Source organism: Heliangelus exortis, chromosome 12 (genome assembly GCF_036169615.1).
Source record: "Heliangelus exortis chromosome 12, bHelExo1.hap1, whole genome shotgun sequence".
NCBI lineage: Eukaryota > Metazoa > Chordata > Aves > Apodiformes > Trochilidae > Heliangelus > Heliangelus exortis.
The window spans coordinates 12,389,112-12,408,065 of record NC_092433.1 but is presented as its reverse complement, the minus strand read 5'-3'; the positions used below and the strand labels follow the sequence as shown (position 1 = coordinate 12,408,065).

At 58.2% G+C, this 18,954-nt stretch overlaps 3 protein-coding genes across 4 annotated transcripts; 1 reads left to right on the top strand and 2 right to left on the bottom strand.

Annotated features, from left to right (window-relative positions):
* Positions 1-516: 516 nt before the first annotated feature.
* Positions 517-2,986, bottom strand: LOC139801621 (uncharacterized). Its single transcript, XM_071756108.1, has one exon. It carries the CDS (start codon positions 2,508-2,510, stop codon positions 1,389-1,391), a length of 1,122 nt encoding a protein of 373 aa, XP_071612209.1. The 5' UTR covers positions 2,511-2,986; the 3' UTR covers positions 517-1,388.
* Positions 2,987-3,196: 210 nt separating this feature from the next.
* NDUFAF3 (NADH:ubiquinone oxidoreductase complex assembly factor 3) lies at positions 3,197-4,761 on the top strand. Its single transcript, XM_071756128.1, has 5 exons — positions 3,197-3,336; positions 3,577-3,769; positions 3,853-3,919; positions 4,088-4,188; positions 4,276-4,761. Exons 1-5 carry the CDS (start codon positions 3,281-3,283, stop codon positions 4,369-4,371), a joined length of 513 nt encoding a protein of 170 aa, XP_071612229.1. The 5' UTR covers positions 3,197-3,280; the 3' UTR covers positions 4,372-4,761.
* A 1,403-nt stretch (positions 4,762-6,164) lies between these two features.
* IMPDH2 (inosine monophosphate dehydrogenase 2) lies at positions 6,165-17,813 on the bottom strand. Of its 2 annotated transcripts, XM_071756102.1 has the most exons (15): positions 17,638-17,813; positions 17,451-17,499; positions 17,260-17,361; positions 16,949-17,023; positions 16,317-16,523; positions 14,204-14,291; positions 13,427-13,626; positions 12,291-12,381; positions 11,474-11,569; positions 10,023-10,094; positions 7,713-7,856; positions 7,389-7,533; positions 7,146-7,289; positions 6,690-6,773; positions 6,165-6,426 (listed from the first exon to the last, which is right to left on the bottom strand). In XM_071756102.1, the coding sequence occupies exons 1-15, from the start codon at positions 17,733-17,735 to the stop codon at positions 6,405-6,407; spliced, it is 1,617 nt and encodes a 538-aa protein (XP_071612203.1). In that variant the 5' UTR covers positions 17,736-17,813; the 3' UTR covers positions 6,165-6,404. The 2 variants fall into 2 exon arrangements, with proteins under 2 accessions (XP_071612203.1, XP_071612204.1); XM_071756103.1 differs by lacking the exon at positions 10,023-10,094.
* Positions 17,814-18,954: the final 1,141 nt, after the last annotated feature.

Sequence of the window (18,954 nt, the reverse complement as noted above, 5' to 3'; positions counted from 1 at the left end):
AACAGGCAAGAAGTGCATCCAAACCACCACCAGCATGGCACATCCAGCCCCAAGGCCCAGGCTGACCCTGACTGCTGGTGGCCACAGGGTCCCTGCAAGGGGGTTGGTATTCCTGGGCAGGTGGATTTGGATGGAGAGTGTGAGGCAGACTCTGGCTGCAGGCATAGACTGACCAGTTAAGCCTCACCACTCATGAGGCCCCCAGGGCTTGGCTGTGGGGTGACAAGATGGTTGAGAAGCTTCATCATCAGGTGCAGTTTGCCATCACAGCTGGGCTCTGCAATGATAGGCAATGAGATGTGGGTGCTGTGCTCTCTTCTGAGCCTGCTTCCTGCCTCAGCTCCAGCTGCCAGCACATGAACAGTGTCCTGCTTAGCAGCCCCAGGAGGAAGGAGATGGAAATTATTAGATTTCACCATCATTGTCTTGGAGACATCTGCAGAGCTGAGCTCCTCCAAGGCGGTGGTATCCTGAGCAGAGGGAGAGAGGCCCATGCTGCCTGTCTCCCTTAGGCTGCAGTTGAAGCCAGCTGTGATCAGGGGACAAGGGCACTGGCAGAGGCCCCCATCCTTGTGCCACCAGGCTGCTTGGTGGGGAGCAGGTATCCAGGAAGTGCTGAACCCCATCGTGGCCCCTGCAGCAGCCAAGAACACGTGTCCCTGGGGACCTCCCTCCTGCCCTTCCCTTCCTGCGCTCCCCGCAGGGCCCAAACCGGTTCCTCCGGGGCTTGTGTGCGATGGGGGCCAGGGCGAGGGCAGATCCCGGCAGCACACTCGTACACTGCATTGGCACTGCCAGGTACCCAGGAGCTTATTTTGGGGCTCTGTGGGTAGATCTGAAGTCCTGGGGGGCTGTGCTGCAGCCCACAGCCCGTGTGAGCCCGCAGCCCTGGGGATACGTCCCCCCCGGCAGTGCAGGGCCATGCTGCGGTGGGGTGCTCCCTGCACCACCCACAGCCAAGAGGTGATCTGAGAATCGCTGCTCACACCAGACCAACTGCTGACTGTCCGCAGGGCAGGAGCTGCCCAGACCCCTGCCCAGCCGGCCGGGGGGGACGCACCCGTGTGGGCTAGAAGCTCACTCGGGACCTTGTGTCACCACTTGGGGTGAGGGTCCAGACTGGATCTGTCCCCATCCCCATAGTTCTGGGGGTCCCACCTGAGGCCTGGCAGCACAGTGGCATGTGAGGGGACTCTCGGCGGTGCCGAAAGAGCTTTGGACAGACACGACATCCCCGATGGCTCTCTGGCTGCCCGCTCAGCGGGAGTGATCGTGTCATTCCAAAGCCATCTCTCTTGGGGGACATGAATCCTGCCCAGTCCCTGACGGCACTGGGGGGCTGCAGAGGGGTGGCGAGAGCCTGGCGTGGGCGGGCAGCAGCAGGAAACTCATGCAGCATCTTGTGACTTGTGCTGCCTCAGTGCAGGTGGCCGCATCCCCGCTGTGGCCAGCAGCAGGGGCTGCCACTCAGCGCACTCGACCCGGCGGTCAGTCCTCAGGAAGCCAGCTGCTATTTTTAGCAATCGAGGGCATGAGACAGCGGCCGAGCCCCCATCCCCGCACGCAAGGCTGAGCCATGAGGCCAGGCACTGGCCATCCCCCATCTCAGCACTCCCCTTCTCGTGTTGTGCTGCCCTGGCACCACAGAGGTTATGCCCAGCGCCTGGCATGGTGTGGGGCAGCGGGGTGGGTGGGGGGCCTGTGGGGCGAGGCGGGGGCGCGGGTAACGAAACCCCAGGGCAGCTGGGCACAGCGGGGACAGCTGCTTTTGGGATTCCGTTGCCCGCGCCGGCGCCGTGGATGGATGGGCACAGGGGCCACTGCCATGCCGGCCAGCGAGCCAAGGGGGAAGAGGGCGACTTACCACCAGGGACCGAGACACAGGAGCCGCCTGGGAGCTGCAGCCAGGCCGGTTGTGGCCGGGGGTGCTGGCAGAGGCTGGAGTTGTGCTGCTGGCTCCACTGTGGGCCGGGTGCCAAGGGGAGGGCTGCGCGGGCGAGCCAAAAGGAAACATCTCTGAACAAAGCCCCAGTGGGGCTGGAGCATCTGGTGCCAGTCCAGTAGCCCCCGGCGGGGCCCAGAAACCTGAGCTGTCCCCCAGGGAGGGCACATGCCCCGACACCTGCGCCAGACCGTGGCACGGCATGGCATGGCCCCACTGCTGCCAAAGCCACCAGCTCTCTGCCACCCGGCCCTGGCAAGACGGCTCTCGGGCAGCCGACGTGGGGGAAGTGAAACTGTTCGGGGAACCCCACGTGGGGCTCACACGGGGCTCTCCGAGGGGCTCCCGGACTCTGCCCCAGGGTGCCCGTCCCTGGGGTGATGGGGACTCCTGACACCATCACGGCAGTGGGATAGGTGCTGTCCTCGATGCTAGGGCACTCGTCAATACCTGCGGGGACTCTGGCTGGCCCCGGGTGGGCAGCACGGGGTGGGGGCGTGAGTCCCCGGCCCCAGGCCACCCCCTGAGCCCCCAGATCCCCTCCCACCTGCTCCACCGAGTGTGGCATAGGGGGGAGGGGGAAGAGGAACAACCGGGCAGCCCCGTGCTCGGGGCAGGGAAGGCACGGCGGCAGCCCAGGGGGCTCAGCCCCGGCTGGCAGCAGAAGCCCCACGGCGGGGCACACACCGTACCGGGGGCTCGGGACTGGGGCAGAGCCGTGCCCAGCTGTCCGGGGCAGCCCCGGGGCACAGCGGGGGGCAAGGCGCGGGGACCGGCGGGCGCCCCGCAGATGCGGGACGGGAGTGCAGACCAGCCCCGGTCCCGCTCCCTCCCGCCGCCCCGGCCCGGACCCCCGCGGTGTGGGGGGACCCGGGCCCGGCAGCCGCCCGCCCCCCGCTCACCTCCGGCCCCGCAGCCTCCGGCGCAGCAGCCCGGGCCGGTCCGCGGCCCTCCCGGCGGCGGGAATGGGGGCGCCCGGGCGGGACCCCCGCAGAACCGGGGCCCCGCACCCCGCCGTGCCCCCTCCCCCCCGGTGCCCCGCTCCCGCCGTGTGGCTCATCGCCCCGCCGCCGCTTTCGGTTTCGCTCCGGCGCCGGCAGCAGCCCGCCGGGGAGCAGCAGGTCGGGGCGGGCTCGGACGCGGGGCAGTGGGGTGGTGGTAGGGCGGGGGTGTGCACGCGCCCCTCCCCACCGCCCCCCGCAGGGGGTGGGAGCCCCGGGGACTCCGGTCCGGCCCCGCGCCCGCCCCCGGTGCCTCTGTCCCTGCCTCTCACCGGCGGCGACCGCCAGGGGGCGCGTTCGGGGCGCTGCGCTCTGCGCTTCCGGCGGCGGCGAGGCCATGGCGGTGGCGGCTCTGCGGCTGCTGGGCCCGGCGGCACGGCGGGCGGCGGGCGGGTACCGACACCGACACTGGGGCTGTCACCCTGGGGCTGGGCAGGGGGCTTCGCTGTGTGGCCTCCGGGGCGGTGCCCGTGGGGCCGACGGGGTGTAACTGTGGGTATCCGTGGGGCTCGCAGCGGCTCTGGGCACGGGGATCTGTGTGGGGCTGCCGGGGGGGAGCGGCGGGGTGGCCGTGGGGCTCGCTGTGGGGCTGCTGTGGGTCCCACAGGTCCGAGCCACTCCTCTTCCCCGCAGGGTGCCTTGCCGGGCTCACCGCCTCACCCCGGCAGACGATGAGCTCTACCAGCGGACGCGGCTGACGGTGCTGCAGCCGGAGACCCCCAACATGATGTTCGTCGAGGGCTACACCAACCGCGGCTTCACTGTCAGTGGGGATCTGGTGGTGGGGCCCTGCGCCATCCTGCCCCGTGCCATCCTCCAGTGGAACGTGAGTGCCCAGCGGTGGGGCAGGGACTGCTCAGCCTGCCCCTGGGGCGTCAGCCCCACTCAGTGCATTCCCTGTCCCCACAGGTGGGCTCCTACAAGGACATCTCGCACGAGAGTCTGTCGCTGTTCCGGCTGCTGGAGCCCCAGATAGGTACGTGGGGTAGCTGGGGCCCCATGCAGTCAGGGACATGGCTGGGCAGCTCCTCCCTTATCTGGGCTTCTGTGGGGCTGGTGGCCCCTGCAGGGAGGGCAGGTCGGGGCCAAAGAAGCCCAAGCAGTCCCCTGCCCATTCTTCTCTGCGGTCTTCTTCTGGTTGCAGAGATCTTGGTGCTGGGCACAGGAGACAGGGTGGAGCGGCTTCACCCCGCCGTGCTGAAGCAGATGCGGCAGTGTGGGATCGCTGTGGAGGTGCAGGACACGGTGAGAGGAAGTCGTGTGTCCGCGGGGAAGGGCTGCGCCTGCAGCCCGAGGGCTGGGGCTTCAGTCCCTCCCTTTTCTGTTTCACAGCCAAACGCGTGTGCAACCTTCAACTTCCTAACAAGTGAAAAGCGCAGGGCAGCTGCCGGGCTCATTCCTCCACGGGGCATCTACACGGGGATGTAGGCGCTGCCCACCACAGCTGTGGGCTGAGTGGCTCCTCCCTCACCTGCCTGGAGCCCTCGAGCCTCACTGCTCCCAGTGGAGAAATGCTTCAAACCTCGGAAGTCTGCCGGAGCTGCTGGAGCTGGTGGTGGCTCTGCACACAGGGAGTGTTGCGAAGTGCGTGGGCTCAGCTGTGCCCCGAGGTCCTGGCCTCTCAGCCTCCTGAGGGCTGGAGGGCACTGCAGCACCGCACCCACGGCCCTGCCTTCCTGCTGAGGTGGTGCCTGGTGCCTCAGCAGCAAGAAGCCATGGCCCCGGGGTAGGGTGGGGGCTGATGACCGGGTGACCTGCATGCCCCTGGGCACGTTTTGGACTCCACAAGGAAAATACACGTATGTGGGTGGTACAGAGTGATTGTGTGGTGGTTAATGCACAGCAGGGCACGCCTGGGGTGACTGTGCTGGCTGCCACCATGGGGCTGGCTGGGTGGTGTGGGGAGCTGTGGGCCAGCTCCCTGGGCAGTGTGTGGTGTCTGGAGTGCCACCTGCCAGCAGCTCCCTGAACACATCCAGCACCAGGATCTGGCACATCCCAGATGGCACTGGCCTACTCGGGCTCCCTGCAGGGCTTCGTAAAACCCCCTCAAGAGCAGCTGTGACCCTTCGTGCTGCAGTTGGTCTCTGGGTGCTGCACCCTGTCTCCCTGCAGGCTCACCTTCCACAGGGGACATGGTGAGTGTCACTGTCCTGTCCTCCCCAACACCACATTGCACTGGTTCATGGTTGTGGATGCCACCCTTGGGCCCGGGGGTACCCTCATGCCCCAAACCCTGCCACCTCCCTGGGTACAAGGAGGGCAGGGGTGGGGCTGCAGTCCCCAACCTTAAGGCAGACCATGGGCTGGCTGTGCTTAATGAGCCGGCTGCCTTAATTAATGTTTGACACTGACATGGTGATGCAATTCAAGGCTCAGGTTTTAGCCTGTGTAAATCTGATTTGACATCATCCTGCTGCAGTGTGATGGGTTGTTTTTTTGTTTCTTTTTTCCCAATCAGCATTATAGACAGAAAACGCTGATGTTAAACACGCGCTCTGCGGCAGGAGTGATATCTGCATGTGCTGGGGGTGGGCTGAGACACCATAAAATACATTTGGCACCTACTGTTGCCAGGTCAAGTGTTTACAAACACAGCCACCTCCCCCTCCAGAACCTCTGAGCTTCCTATTGTGCTCTTTCAAGCTGACTGTCCCCACAGTCACCCCTGGCAAACAAGGGGTATGTGAAGCCCGTGCAAATGTTCCGTGCTCCCCTCACCCCCTGCAATGGGGGCTTGTGGGGACAGTGTGAGGCATCCAGGCGCAGAAAAGCAGACTGGTGAAGACCCAAGTGTGGGGAGACCTCCTGGTGTGTGTACACAGCTGCAGTGCAGAGCATTTCCAGAGGTGTCTGTGGGGCTGTGCACATACAAAACCACCTGCCTGCTTACTGCAGCAGCTGGGCTGGGCAGAGTCCTGAGGCAGCGTGGTTGCAACTACTGACTTGGGCAGCTCCCAGCAGTACTTACCAACCCTGTGACATTCATTTGCTTTCTTGCCCAGCAGCCAGATTTTTTTTTTTTCTGGTCTCAGTTTAAAAGATTTTAAACACCCCATAGTGCATTATCCACTCAGTCCTGTCAAGGGGTTTTTCCTTCCCTGCTTCTCCTTTGTGGGGCCATCAACGGCTCCCAAGAGGGTACAGGAAGGGAAGGGGAGAGCCAGGAAAGGAGAAGCCAGGCAATACAGAAGGAAAAGGGGCTTGGGGGCTGACACCAATTGCACATATTTTCTTCTTTTATTGTAAAACGCGGCCAACACGTGTAAGGCCCCAGGCACCAGCCCGGAATCTTTGCTCCTGGGCTGAGGACAGGCCCTCTCGGGTGGTGAGGAAGCAGCCAAGGGACACAGGGAGCTTCAGGCAGTCCACAGAGTAATGGCACTTCTGCAGCAAGAGCAGCTCCCATGCAGGGTGGCACAGGGCTGAGTGGCACGATGACACAGACAGACAGAACTCCTTCAGAAGAGGCGCTTCTCATACCTGGAGGGGAGCAGCAAACCAAAGAGCCCTTTTACCAGCTGGACCAGGGCAAGGACCAAAGGCACAGCCTGGCCTGCAGGCCCACGTCGGGGAGGAGCCCCAGAACGCTGGTATTGAGTGGCTCATCTGCTCAGCCCAGCTTGCAGCAGGAGGTGAAGCCAGCAGCACACTGGCTCATCAGCTGAGGCACAGGACAGCAGCACTTAACTCCTCTCCTGCAATGCCCAGCCTGGGGAGACAAGGGTCCTGTCAGCAGCACTTACGAGTGGAGGCCATGCACCCCTCCTTCCACCTGGGCAGACGTCGTCCTCTTCTCAAACTTCAGCTCTCCCGAGTACATCATGGCTCTGAGGGGGGAGGACATCCATCACATGGCAGTCAGAGTCCAGGGACAACAGTGCTCTGGCACACATCCAGCAGGGACAAGGGTTCTCCCAGCTATGGCCAGAATGGTCTTTGCTGTACCCCCCAAGAGCTCTGCAGAGTTCAGTAACTCCACCAACTCAGGCCCAACCAGCAAAATATGCCACAGGAGACCATGCTCCTGCACCCCCAGGGCTGCCAAGTCTTACAATGCAATGTCCACTGGAGATGAGGGAAGAGGGCTACAGCAAGGTCAGGCCATGGAGAACACACCACAGCATGGGTACAGCTTGCCTGGAGGCCCCAAATGGCAGCACTGTGGCCTAACGAGAGCAGAAGCGAGGGGAAGCACTCACCGGACTTGGGTCAGGCTCTTGGCACCAATATCCTGGCAGGAATGCTGGATCCCAGCAATCAGGTATGGAATGAACTTGTGGATAGAGCCCTTGTCCTGCACTGCACCAGAGACCCCTTGGGCAACTTTGATTTTGTCTGTCTCACTGGATGGGAGCACAAACCAAGGAAACACAAATCAAGCAAGCTTGTGAAGCAGAGAAGCCCCAGAAGCTTATCTGCTGCCCCAAAGCACCATCTCTTACCTGAAATACCGGTTCTGGCTGCCCAAGTTCTTGTCCATGGCATCCAGTGAGCCCATGCCACGGTACTTCTTCAGCCTTATTCCATCTGAGAAGAAGTATTCACCTGGGGCCTCAGTGGTGGCAGCAAGGAGAGAGCCCATCATCACTGGCACGGGAGACCACAAAGGGCAGCATGTCAGCAGCAGGAAGGCAGTGGCTGCAAAAACCCTGGGGCACCTCCCTATGGCCCCCACCCTTGTGCCTGGAATCTGGATGCCCTATGGAAACCCTTCCTAGGAGATTTCCTACAACACACAGCACTTGGCTGCCCCGAGCAGCACTCACCTGTGGAGGCCCCGAGCGCCAGGGCCTTTGCGATGTGCCCGACCGTCTGGATCCCTCCGTCAGCGATGACGGGGACGCCGAATCTCCTGGCATATTCGGACACCTTGTACACTGCCGTGGCCTGGGGGCGGCCGCACGCCAGCACTGCAGTGAGGAGAGAGCAGAGAAAGGGTCAGCACCCAGGCAGCAGCGTGCTCCCTCCCCAGCAGACCCTTCAGGCTTCCAGCACACACATGCTCCAGCACTCAGGAATGCACAAATCCCTGGATGCTCCTTCCCCAGGCCGAGTTGCAAGAGAAGTGGGATGCCCAGGAGATGCCTGCTGGGACATTCTCACAGCCCTTGATTCCAAATAAAGATGTGGGTGGCCTCGGGACTGGGGTCTTTGCCTGATTGCTTGGGATCAGCTGAGACTCGTGGTTCACCCCACTGCACAGCAGACGTGTGGGGAGCTTGGGAAGAAAATGGAGCAAACTCCAGAAGCTCCTCTCCAGAGCATCCCTGGCATGTAGCCATGTCCCACCGCTCACTCTCTCCTAGCAGTGCCAGACCTCTTCTTCGTGTAGCCAGAAGCTGCATGATGTGCCCCTTGCATGGAAAGGCAGCTGGCTGGGAGAGAGCTGGGATGTGTGTGTGTATATATATATATATATGTATGTATTTATATATATACATCTGCACACATAAAAACACATGCAGCAGAGGAAAAGGAAATGGGCAGGAATTGATTTAATGGCTTACAGGAAATAATTTATGTTCCCGCCCTGCAACACTGCGAGGATTCTGTCAAGTTTAGCTGCCCCCTGGGAAAGGAGTGATTAGCTTTGGATTTACCTGCTCTTCCCCATTGCCAGCAGTTAAGAGGGTTCCTGTGGCACAGGGAAAACAGCACCAGGCACATCATGTAACACATCTGTCAGGCAGAGGCATGCAAGTACACTGAGAGAAGCTTCTCTCAGGGAGCCTTCCTTTCCCCACATTTAACCAGATGACTTTTCTCCAGTCACAGTTAGTCTGAGGCACCAGGTAAGATTATGGCCATGCAGGATTAGTACTCAGGAGCGTGAACTCCAGGCATGGCTGAGCCTGCCTGGCAGCAGCACTGGCAGTGCACATCCCGAGGCCCGGAGTCTGCAGTTGCTCTGCTCCTGGTGCTCAGCAGCAGCTGCTAAGAGAGGGAGGCCAGACTCCAGGCTGGGATGGTCTGGATTTAATCAAACTCAGCCTTAAGCTTGGGCTCAGCCAGCCAGGGAGAGTCTGCCAGCTGTAGGATGAATGCTGTTAGTCCTAAAGAGATGGTCTCGCTCGGTACCGCGCTGCTGAAGGCCACACTGCAGCTGCAAAATGCTGCAAGGAAGAGCTCCCTGGAGCCCAGTGCCTACAGGACTGTGCCAGGCCTGCAGAAACCTCACAACAGCGACCACAGAGACCAGCCCTTTATGGAGCAGTGTGGCTCAGGGCCCCTGGGAGCATCACACTGTTCTGACTGTCCCAGTGCCCAGTGCCACAGCTCCAGAGCACAGGCTTCCAAAGCAGGGCTCAGAGCACACACACATCGAGTGGTGGAGGTGAAGGTTTGTCTTTTTTAGTGTATCTGCAAAGGGTGCTCCTACAAGACCATCTGCTAGAGAAAACCTTCTGGGATCTTCAAGGGAAACCTCTTTCCCTTTGAGGTGCTTCAAATCTGGGAGAAAGGACAAAGCCCAAGGCTGACTGCAGGTGGCTGCTTGATCCGGAAGCATCAGAGTACAGAGCAGACACAGCTGCACCCTGTGCTGGGCAGGAAGGGCCCTTTCTCTCCACACGGGGATCAAGGGTCAGTGGGGAAAGATGTAGTTCTGGTGAGCAGCTGCCAAGGTGGCTGCACACACTTCAGTCCCTGTAGCCCCAGTAACCAGCTCTAAGTGAGGTTTAGCCAGTGCAGGACTTACCCACAACGGGGGCAGAGTTAAGAGCAGGACTGAGGACTGCTCAGGGATCACCTCCCAGTACTGGACCAGCAGGGCCATGCCCAGCTAGAAATCCAGAAGATGCAGACAGAAGCTCAAGTCAGGCTCCTGAGCTGGATTTAGGAGTAGAGGGTGGACAAGCCTGAGTGGCCTCAGCTTTGACAATTCAGACCCTGCTTTAGAAATTCAGAAAGGCTTCTCAGCTTCCATTTCAGATTCAAAACCAGTATCCAAAGCCACAAAACCCCAAGTGCATCTACAGCTAAATTATTCTCAAACAAGCAGTAGGGCCATGTGCAGCCAAATTAGGGTCCTGCTTCAAGACACATAATTAGGGTTGGGAACAGGGCAAGTGACTTACTATAGGTGCCCGTGACAGTAGAAGGGCATTTGGGGCTGTGGGACTTTAGGTCTGGAGGGATCTTTGGAGCAGCTAAACAAAAACAAACACACATTTTAGAGACAGAAGAACAGCAGCAGAACAAAGGACCCTAGCAGTGACCTACTACTAGGCAGAGCATACGGTGTGGGACAGAGCTGACCTTGCAAACCCTTCCTAGCCTGAGCCAAGCCAGAACTCAGCCAGACAGGTCTGCCTGTGCACAGTGCATGCTCACCCTACCCCAGCAGCCACCCAGAGAGGTGACCCCCTAACCTAAAAAAAGAGTTCTTGCCCAGAGAGGGCCAAAAACCTGGAAAGCTGCAGTTAAGAGTTTTGCAACCATGCCTACTGTGAAGCACCATGTTCTATTTACTCTGTTTCCTTCCCAAAACCAGCACCCAACCCCACCTCCCACAGCAGCAGGGGGAAACCCTCTGGAGACCTTCAGCATGCTGCAGCAGAGCATACCTCAGCAGGTCCAGAGCTCTGGAGCCAGCATAGGACACATGCATCCTGGCTCTGCTCTGGCTATGAAAGCATCACCCCAAGGACACCACAACCTCCCTGGGAAGGTGACCTGAGACAAACTGCCCTGGCTGGGAACTCCCCCACAGCCAGCACTCCCACTGCACGCAAAGCAGGAATGCAGCCCAGGTCCAGAGCTGCTAGGAGGCTCCACTCTGGAATGGGCAGAGCTAATGCAGCACCTTCAGCCCTCAGCTGTCCTCTTTTGCTGCCTCCTGTGGCAAGGACCAAGGAGCAGAGCAGAGAGGGGCTGTGCTTGTGGCTCAGCACCTTGCACCACACCTCTACACACCTCACCTGCCACATTCGAAACACAAGGAATGACAGAGCCTGTTCTCAAGGCAGCCTTTCTCCAGCTCCTGGGGACACACTTCTCCACCTCACAGCTAAGGCTGACGTGGCCTCTGCCCCTCACAAGCTCTGGCTAACTGCAGAGACAACAGCCAAAAGCCCCATTATGGCCTGGAAACTACATAAAGGTATCAAGCCCAGCAGACCAATGTCCAAGCACCACGCACACCACTGCCGGAGGGACGTGGAGCACAGGCAACCCAGTGCTCTGCACCCCTCAGTGCTGGGCATCCAGAAAGCCCCCCTTCCTGCAGAGCTGCCCACCAGTCCCATCCCACACCAAGCCAGCAGCTCCTCGGGGACAAAGCCACATATGCCACACCTGCTCTACTCAGCCTTGGTCAGTACTGGGAGGTGCCTTTGCTGCTGCTGCCACCCCAAAGGTTTGACCCAGGTGATGAGAATGTCCTGGACAAAGTGGGTGAAAGACAGCTTTCTGCTGGACACTGCCCTTGCAATGGGAGAAGTCCATCCCGGCTGTGCTGCTTTTCAGCAGGGAATTGCTATTAAACAGATGTCTTCAGCCTATATAGGAGGCAGCTGAGGTCTCTCACCTTCCTGTGTGATGCAGATGGAGCCACTGCCCATCCCGACTCTCAGGGCATCAACCCCTGCGTCAATGAGGTTCTTGGCCTGAGCAGCAGTCACAACTGTGGGGAGCAGAAACTGGTTTGAAGAGAGACAAATAGATTTGCACATAACACCACTCTGCCCTGTCACTTCCTCTGGGGCCACAAATGTCCTCTACCCTGTGTCAGAGCCAGGCCTGGCTGCCCACTGGTACCAAGCTACCTGTGAGAGCAGCAGTGAGCTTCTGTCCCTGCTGTCTCCAGAGGGTGAGACACTGATCTTTAGCTTATGCTGCAACACTCACAGCCAAAGGCTGAGGTAGCAGAGGCCACTGCAGGGTGCCAAGTGCTCTTTGTGCCACAGCTGATCAGGAGAGCAGAGCACAGGCTTAACAGCAGCACCACTAACACATCAGTCAGGTAAGGATTGGGATTTCTAGACTCTGCTGTCAAGTGGCAGGGAAAACGTCCCCCAGATTTCCCCATTAAACCATGTTCGTTATTATTATGATCATCCAACATTTTTAAGCTGGCAAGCCAAAGAAGCTAATGTGGCACAGGCTACAGAGGACTGTAGTGCACTGTGCTGCAGAACGGAGGTTTCAAAGTATCTGCAGCTGTGGCAGCAGCAGAGTACAGCCCCGTGTCTGCAGAGTGGTCTTGGTCTATTCCATAAACCAAAAGAAACCATTCTAGGTTCACAGACATTTATCGAGAAAAACGTTTCGTTCCCTGCAGCTCCCACTATATCTAAAAAGCAAACCTAATTTAATGACAAGAACAGTCTTCAACACATGCCTACCATTTCCGCCAATAACTTGTAGGTTGGGGTATTTCTCCTTAATATATTTTATCATATTGATCTGGAAGATGGAGTTCCCCTGAGAGGAATCCTGCAACAGAAAGAAAATCAATTTCAATGAGAACTTCTACAAAAATTATGAATATAGTTCTGGAAGAGCCTCTTCACTCTGCTTACTGTGGTCTCTGCTAAACTGGCTAAGTGGGCAAAATTGAGCACAGAACCAGAGGGGAAGCTGCTGCTGCTAAGAATATAACATAGCTTCCCTGAGCAAGGCAGTTTGGCATGAAGACCTCAGTAATATCCCTCATATTTAAATCCTGTGACTTCCACAGTAGGAAACAAACAGCACATCTGGCTTTGGGTAAGAACACTGCCACCAGGACACCAAACTACAGGTGACATGGTGAATGTTCCTTAGGAACCCAATAGGGCACCTACTGGTGGGGGGGATGGCACCTCTCCCTGCTGTGAGGCAGATCAGCAGAAACCACAGATGTTGAGCCCCAAATGCTTGGGCCCTGCCAATCCCCATGGCCTGTCCAGCTCCCTGTGCCTGTTAAACATTTCCAGCTGCAATGCCACCGTGCCGTGCCCTCCGAGCACAGAGGACTCGCGTGCTGACAACTGATGAAAAAAACATACAAGCAGGAGCAGTGATGGCTGTGCCCAAACACCTACGTGACAGGAGGGGAGATGAGCAGAGCAGCTCTGGGCTGACCACTCCTCAACACCGGGTCAAGAGAGTAACACAGTAACAAACACCAGACCCTCCAAGGGAAACTGTAAGCCGTGGAATATTCAAAACCAGTTGGGAACACCAGAGGATGGGGTAAGGCTGCAAGAAGTATTTGTAGAAGATGCTGTGTTAATTGACAGTGTTTCTCTTCCCAGTATTCACGGCTTTGATGCACCCCACATACTCCCTTGAGGCCAAAAAGGTTCCCAGGCAAGAGGAAACCCTTGTATTTGAGGACTCCAACCTGAGCAGGATTGAGAGGTCAACAAACTGCCATATTTTAACACCAGAGGGTCTGTAACTGAGACAGCAAGAGCTGTGCTTCTGCCAGTGCCACTCACTCAAACTGGATGCTCAGCCCACCCAAACACCCCAGGGCAATGGGATGGTGGCTCACCAGCACCACCACATCCACGCCAGCTTGCACCAGGAGGTCCAGCCGGTACTTATCATCTTCATGAGTCCCAATAGCAGCACCACAGAGCAGCTGCTTCTTGGAATCCTTAGAAGCCAGAGGATAGTCCCGGTTTTTCTTGAGGTCAGTGCGGGCAATTATAGCCACCAGCTCGTCATCTTCATTAACAATTGGCAGCTTGCCTTAAAACAGAAAGAATATCACTGCAGACTTCTGCAGGAGACAGACATTAGCCTGGAGCAGCACAGCAGACCAGAAGCAGGCAGCAACTGGTATAAAGTGGAGTCTCAAAGAGGTGTGTCAGCACATCCTGCTTGGCCAGGGATGCCAGCAGCCCTGGCTTGGGAAAGAGAGCAAGGAGTCTGTAGGACTGGAGAAGGAGTTGGTATCCTCTCATCAGCCACAGAAAAAGATTACGTTTTTAATAATTAGACCCATAGCACTGTGTTAGAAGTCAAGCTATCCAATACTAATGGAACTGAGCTGAGTGCCAAAGTATGAAGGCCAGGGCAGAAAACTGAAGATGCGTGGCTGGACATCCAAGCACTCTTCAGCTCCTGGGCTGCCAAGAATCCATCAGCCACAAACAGATTTGAGATGAACGCATGTGAACCCTGTACCCTGGCAGAGGGCTGCGGGCACCGTCTCCTCACTGTTCTCTCCTCGTGCTGGGAACACAGCCCTCCCACGCTTACCCACTCTAGCTCCCAGCCCAGCACTTCCAAGGCTCCCTCTCATATCGCAGACGTTCACAGGTACCTTTTTTACTCCTCTGCAGAATTTCATTTGCTTCTTTCAACATTACGCCAGCCGGGGCCACAACAAGATCTTCCCGCTTTGTCATAATCTGGTGGGAGGCAGAAAACAAAAAGTCACAAGAACTCCTTCGCACTGATCTGAAAATACCAAGGCCCTCTGCCCACGTCAAACACCCCCCAGCAGCTGTGTGGGTGCTCCACAGACAAAGGAGCCCACAGCACAGCAAAACACCTCCAGAAACATGCAGGAAGAGCCCCCAGTCCACTCTCCTCGTGCGAGCAGTGGCCACCAGCCCTGAGCCTATCAGTGTGGTGAAAACAAGAGATGGCAGATGGGTTCTACAAGCTGTGGGAAAACACCTAGCAGCAACAAGACAACTCTCAGATGACCCTGGTTTGAGATGTCACCCAAACAGCCCTCCCTTTTAACAGAGTGCAGGCAAACAAGTGCTGCAGACACCTCCAGAGTCCCAGGTTGTTCTGGCAGGAATGCCACCCCCAAGCTTGTTTTCAGGCTGTGCTCCCCAGCACACAGGCCAGGGAAGGGCTCTGCTCAGACCCACCTGCTGCTGGCAAGGTCAAAGGGTCAAACAAGTCACTTGAAACCAACCAAACACACTCACTCTTGACAAACAAACACCAAAACACAGCGGAAAGGCACAGGGCAACGAACACAGCTGGAACATGGGAATGATGTGGTGTTCAGAAAACAGGTCAAACACTGGAAGAGCAGCCCAGAGGCACTGAAATCTCTCCATCCTTGGAGGCACAGACACAGCACCACACAACCTGCTCCAGCTTAACAGGCCTAGAGCAGAAGGCCTGACAAGAGACCTTGAGGTGCCTTCCCACCCACAGCATTCTGCAATCACAAATTTCCCGTGGGATGTTGCCATAGGCAATGTTTTGGTTATTTATATAGTAAGACATCTATTTTGCATCAGGAAAGAGGTTTGCCCTGCCTGCATCTACCCAAAATCCCATGACAGAACCTGTACCTTAGGAGAAGGCTAAAGAATCACAGACTTATCCCACCACACTCCCTAAGCCTGTGGGATCCATGAGTTTTCCAACCTGTAGGAGACCTGTGTACTTAAGTGGATGGCAAAGAGCAGTTCAGCTCAGCTGGACAGTGAGTGAGGAGAGATCTAGGAGACCATTCCATCTCCCCAGCCTTGCCTGGTGAGAAAAGCAAGCACCCAAGGCTAACAGCAGCAAGCTTCCAGATCTGCAGTGCAGGTAAAGGATGAGAGGAGATTCTTATCCAGATCCTCTGAATGGGAGAGCATTGCTTCAGAGGGCCACGTGCACTTTTATAACCAGCTCCTGGTTTAAGATTCTTGTTACAGGTATTTATAGGCGATTTCAAACCAAACACGGAATGAGCATGTGATACCAGGTTCGGTCAGCAAGAGCTAAAAATAGTTGTGAGTCAAGAGCAGACCCTGGCCAAGAGGCAGCAGTGGTGTAACCTAACAGCACCACAGCTCTACAGTTACACAGCTCCTGTAACAGGAATACCAGAACCAGCAGGAATCTGCATCATGGAGAACACTCTCCTGTATGAGGGGAGTTTTGGCAGTGCAGCACTATAAGGGTGAAACTGCCAATATCCAGGTTCAGGGAGTTATTTTAAGAAGCAAGTAGCCTTGATGAGGCAGACAGGGAAGGGAAGGGCACTCCAGAAAAGGCAGACTGGCATCTGGAGGGCTTATTGGGCACAGTGCAGCTGCTACAGCCCTGGCCAGCACCAGAGCAGGCGAGGTGGGACCAGAGTATCAGTCAGGAATGTCAGGAATTAATGCCTGAACCAGAGGAGTGCATCAGCTGTAGACAGGATGGCTTCCACCACACCAAAAGGTAATCCTGCAGGAGGAGTCATGTGGACACTGTGCAGCCGCTCTCCTGTACCTGCACTGCAGAGGGCACAGATGAATGAGATGCTCTGCCCTGGAAATACAGTGAGAGGCAAACCTGCAGAGCCAACGTGGAGCTGCTCCCTCCTGCTGGTGCAGCATCCTGGCAACCACACACTCACCCTTCTCCTTATCAGCAGCCACATGGCTTCCCAACACACCGCTCCCATCCCCTGGCTGCTCACCAGCCCATCTCACCTCACCAAGAGGCAAGTCATGCTCTGACTCTTTCAGGAAATCAATATCTCGAGATGAAATGATCCCAACCAGCTTGCCCCCCATCTTCCCGTTGTCTGTGATGGGAATCCCACAGAATCCGTGACGAGCTTTTGCTTCAAACACATCTCGCACTCGGTCGTTGGGGCTCAGCACCACGGGGTCTGTGATGAATCCTTGCTCATATTTCTGAAAAGAGGCAGATTCAGCAGACAGGGTGAGCAGCAACGCCAAAGTGAGCCAAAGCCAGACAGACACCCGGTGGTTACTATGGCTGCTCACAAAGGTCTGAAACCACCCAGCCTGGACACATGCTCACCAACAGGGTGATTCCCAAACCAGCACCAAGGCTCACCCAAGGAGTGCTGGATTCCCAAGAGTTAAAACCTCCTTCCTGAAATTACAGGGAATATTCCCACGCTAGGAGGGCCTGGAGATTCTCAGATCCCAGGCTGCATGTGGGACAGTGGCTCACACACAACAAGAGCAAACTCAAGTGTTTTGAAACATCAAGAGCTGGCACAATTTAACAGCCTCACAGCTCCTTCAGCAGTGCCAAACTCCACTGATGGTTATTTATACAGCGCCCGGTTCGGTTCGGTCCAGCCACTCACCTTCACCTTCCGCACCTCGTTAGCCTGGAACTCCGGGGTGCAGTTGTGGTGGATGAACCCGATTCCCCCGGTCAGCTGTAACGCAAAGGCGGCTGTGAGATGCTACAGATCCAGCAGCCGGGCCCGGAGAGCTGGGCCACCCCACGCTGCGGAGCTGCTGTGACAATGTGAGGACGGGCAGGGCGCCTCAGGGGGCTGCGGGGGTTCTCTGGAGTGTTTGGGGGACCCCCCAGCAGGCAGCCCGGTGCTCCGCACGGTATTTCCCGGTAGGGGCGGTCTGGGCCGTGCCCGCCCTTTGGGGCCGCACTCACCGCCATGGCGATGGCCATGCTGGCCTCGGTGACCGTGTCCATGGGGGAGGAGACCAGCGGGGTTTTCAGGGTGATCCTCTTGGTCAGCGCCGAGGTCAGGTCCTGGCAGGGAGACGAGCAGGGGGTGAGCGGCGGCACCGGCACCAGCATCGGCACCGGCACCGGCCCGCTCCTCCAGTCCAGCCACTCACCACCTGGTCCGCCGTGAAGTCGATGTACCCCGGTAGGATGAGGAAATCGCTGCAGGGATAACAAGGGGAGAGGCGTCAGCGACCGGACGGGACCGGACGGGACGGGACGGGACCGGACCGGACCGGACCGGACCGGACCGCACTGCACCGCACCGCAACCGCACCGCACCGTCCCGTCCCCGCTCACTTGTAGGTGAGTCCATCGCCGCAGCTGAAGAGCTGCTGCGCCGTCAGCCCGTCGTCAGGCACGTATCCGGTGCCCCCGCTGATCAGATAGTCCGCCATGCCTCCGGGCCTCCGCACCGCCGCACCGCACCGCGCCGCACCGCGCCGCGCGCACCGCCCGGCCCGGCCCCGCCCCGCGCGTCCCCGAGCGCACGCGCGCCCGGACGGCGGCCGCCAGGGCTCAGGAGGGGCCCGGCCCAGAGAGAGGCGCGGCCCAGAGCGGCCACAGCGTGGGGACGGGACCGGCATCGCCCCCTGCCGCCGCCCAGAGGGACACCGGGAGCCCGCCGGGTCTCCGCCCAGCCCGGCTCCGCCCGGGGGCCGCCGCACCCCGACCGGGCAGCCCCGCGGCGGGAAAGGCGGAAGCAGCTGCTCCCCGGCGGCCGGAGGCGCTTCCCGGCAGCGGCCCCGTGAATGTCCGAGCCGGTGGAACGGGGCCAGCGCGGGTGTGACGGGGCACAACGGGCGGAGGAACGGAGGGGACCGGCAGGAGAGGAACGGGCACAAGCGCCGTTCTGGCGCAGAGGGGAGGTGCAGTCGGCAGAGGTTCGCGGGATGAGGTGTTCCCCTCCCGGCAGGGTGTGCGGAACCAGATCCTGTGCAGGGATACAGCACAGCCCCCTCCTCTCCTGACCGAAATGTATCGGACCTGCCCTCAGGACTCCAGAGAAATGAGACCACCTGAACCCTCCCCTGCTGTTGCAGAGTAGTGGAGCTGCTGTACCTTCAGCTCTTACTGCAGTAGATTAAATCCTTGTCCAATCATCTGCAAGTAGCTTTAAGACGTGTTACTCCTGTTACCCAGCTATAGGACACAAACATAGGGAACGTGAACAGAGACGTCTGTTCAGGTTCCCAAATACTCAGAAGCCCTTCAGCACTATGAGGTTCACCAGTCTAGTCTGGGTGAACACATTTTGGTCTGAGTGAGGTTCTCTAAAAGTCAGCACAGAGTTTAGAGACAGACCAGTTAAACTCAGTCTTGGTAGATTCTAATCCTATTTTTTACACATGAGGCATGAAACCCCCCAAACAAGTGAACCATGCTGTGAGCAGAAGCAGAACCCTCAGGTTCTCATTTGGTCTCAGCAGCAGTAATGCACACAGAATAGAGATTGCATTTTCTAGGTTATAGCTGGTTCCCACCAGATGGGGGTTTCCTTTTCAGCAGGAAAGGCAGGCACAGGCCTCAGCATGGGGCTGTTCCCTTGCTGTGAGGAGGGGGTGCCCGGCTTCCAGGGATCCTCAGGTAGTTCAGGAAAGGCAGCCCCGGTGTAGC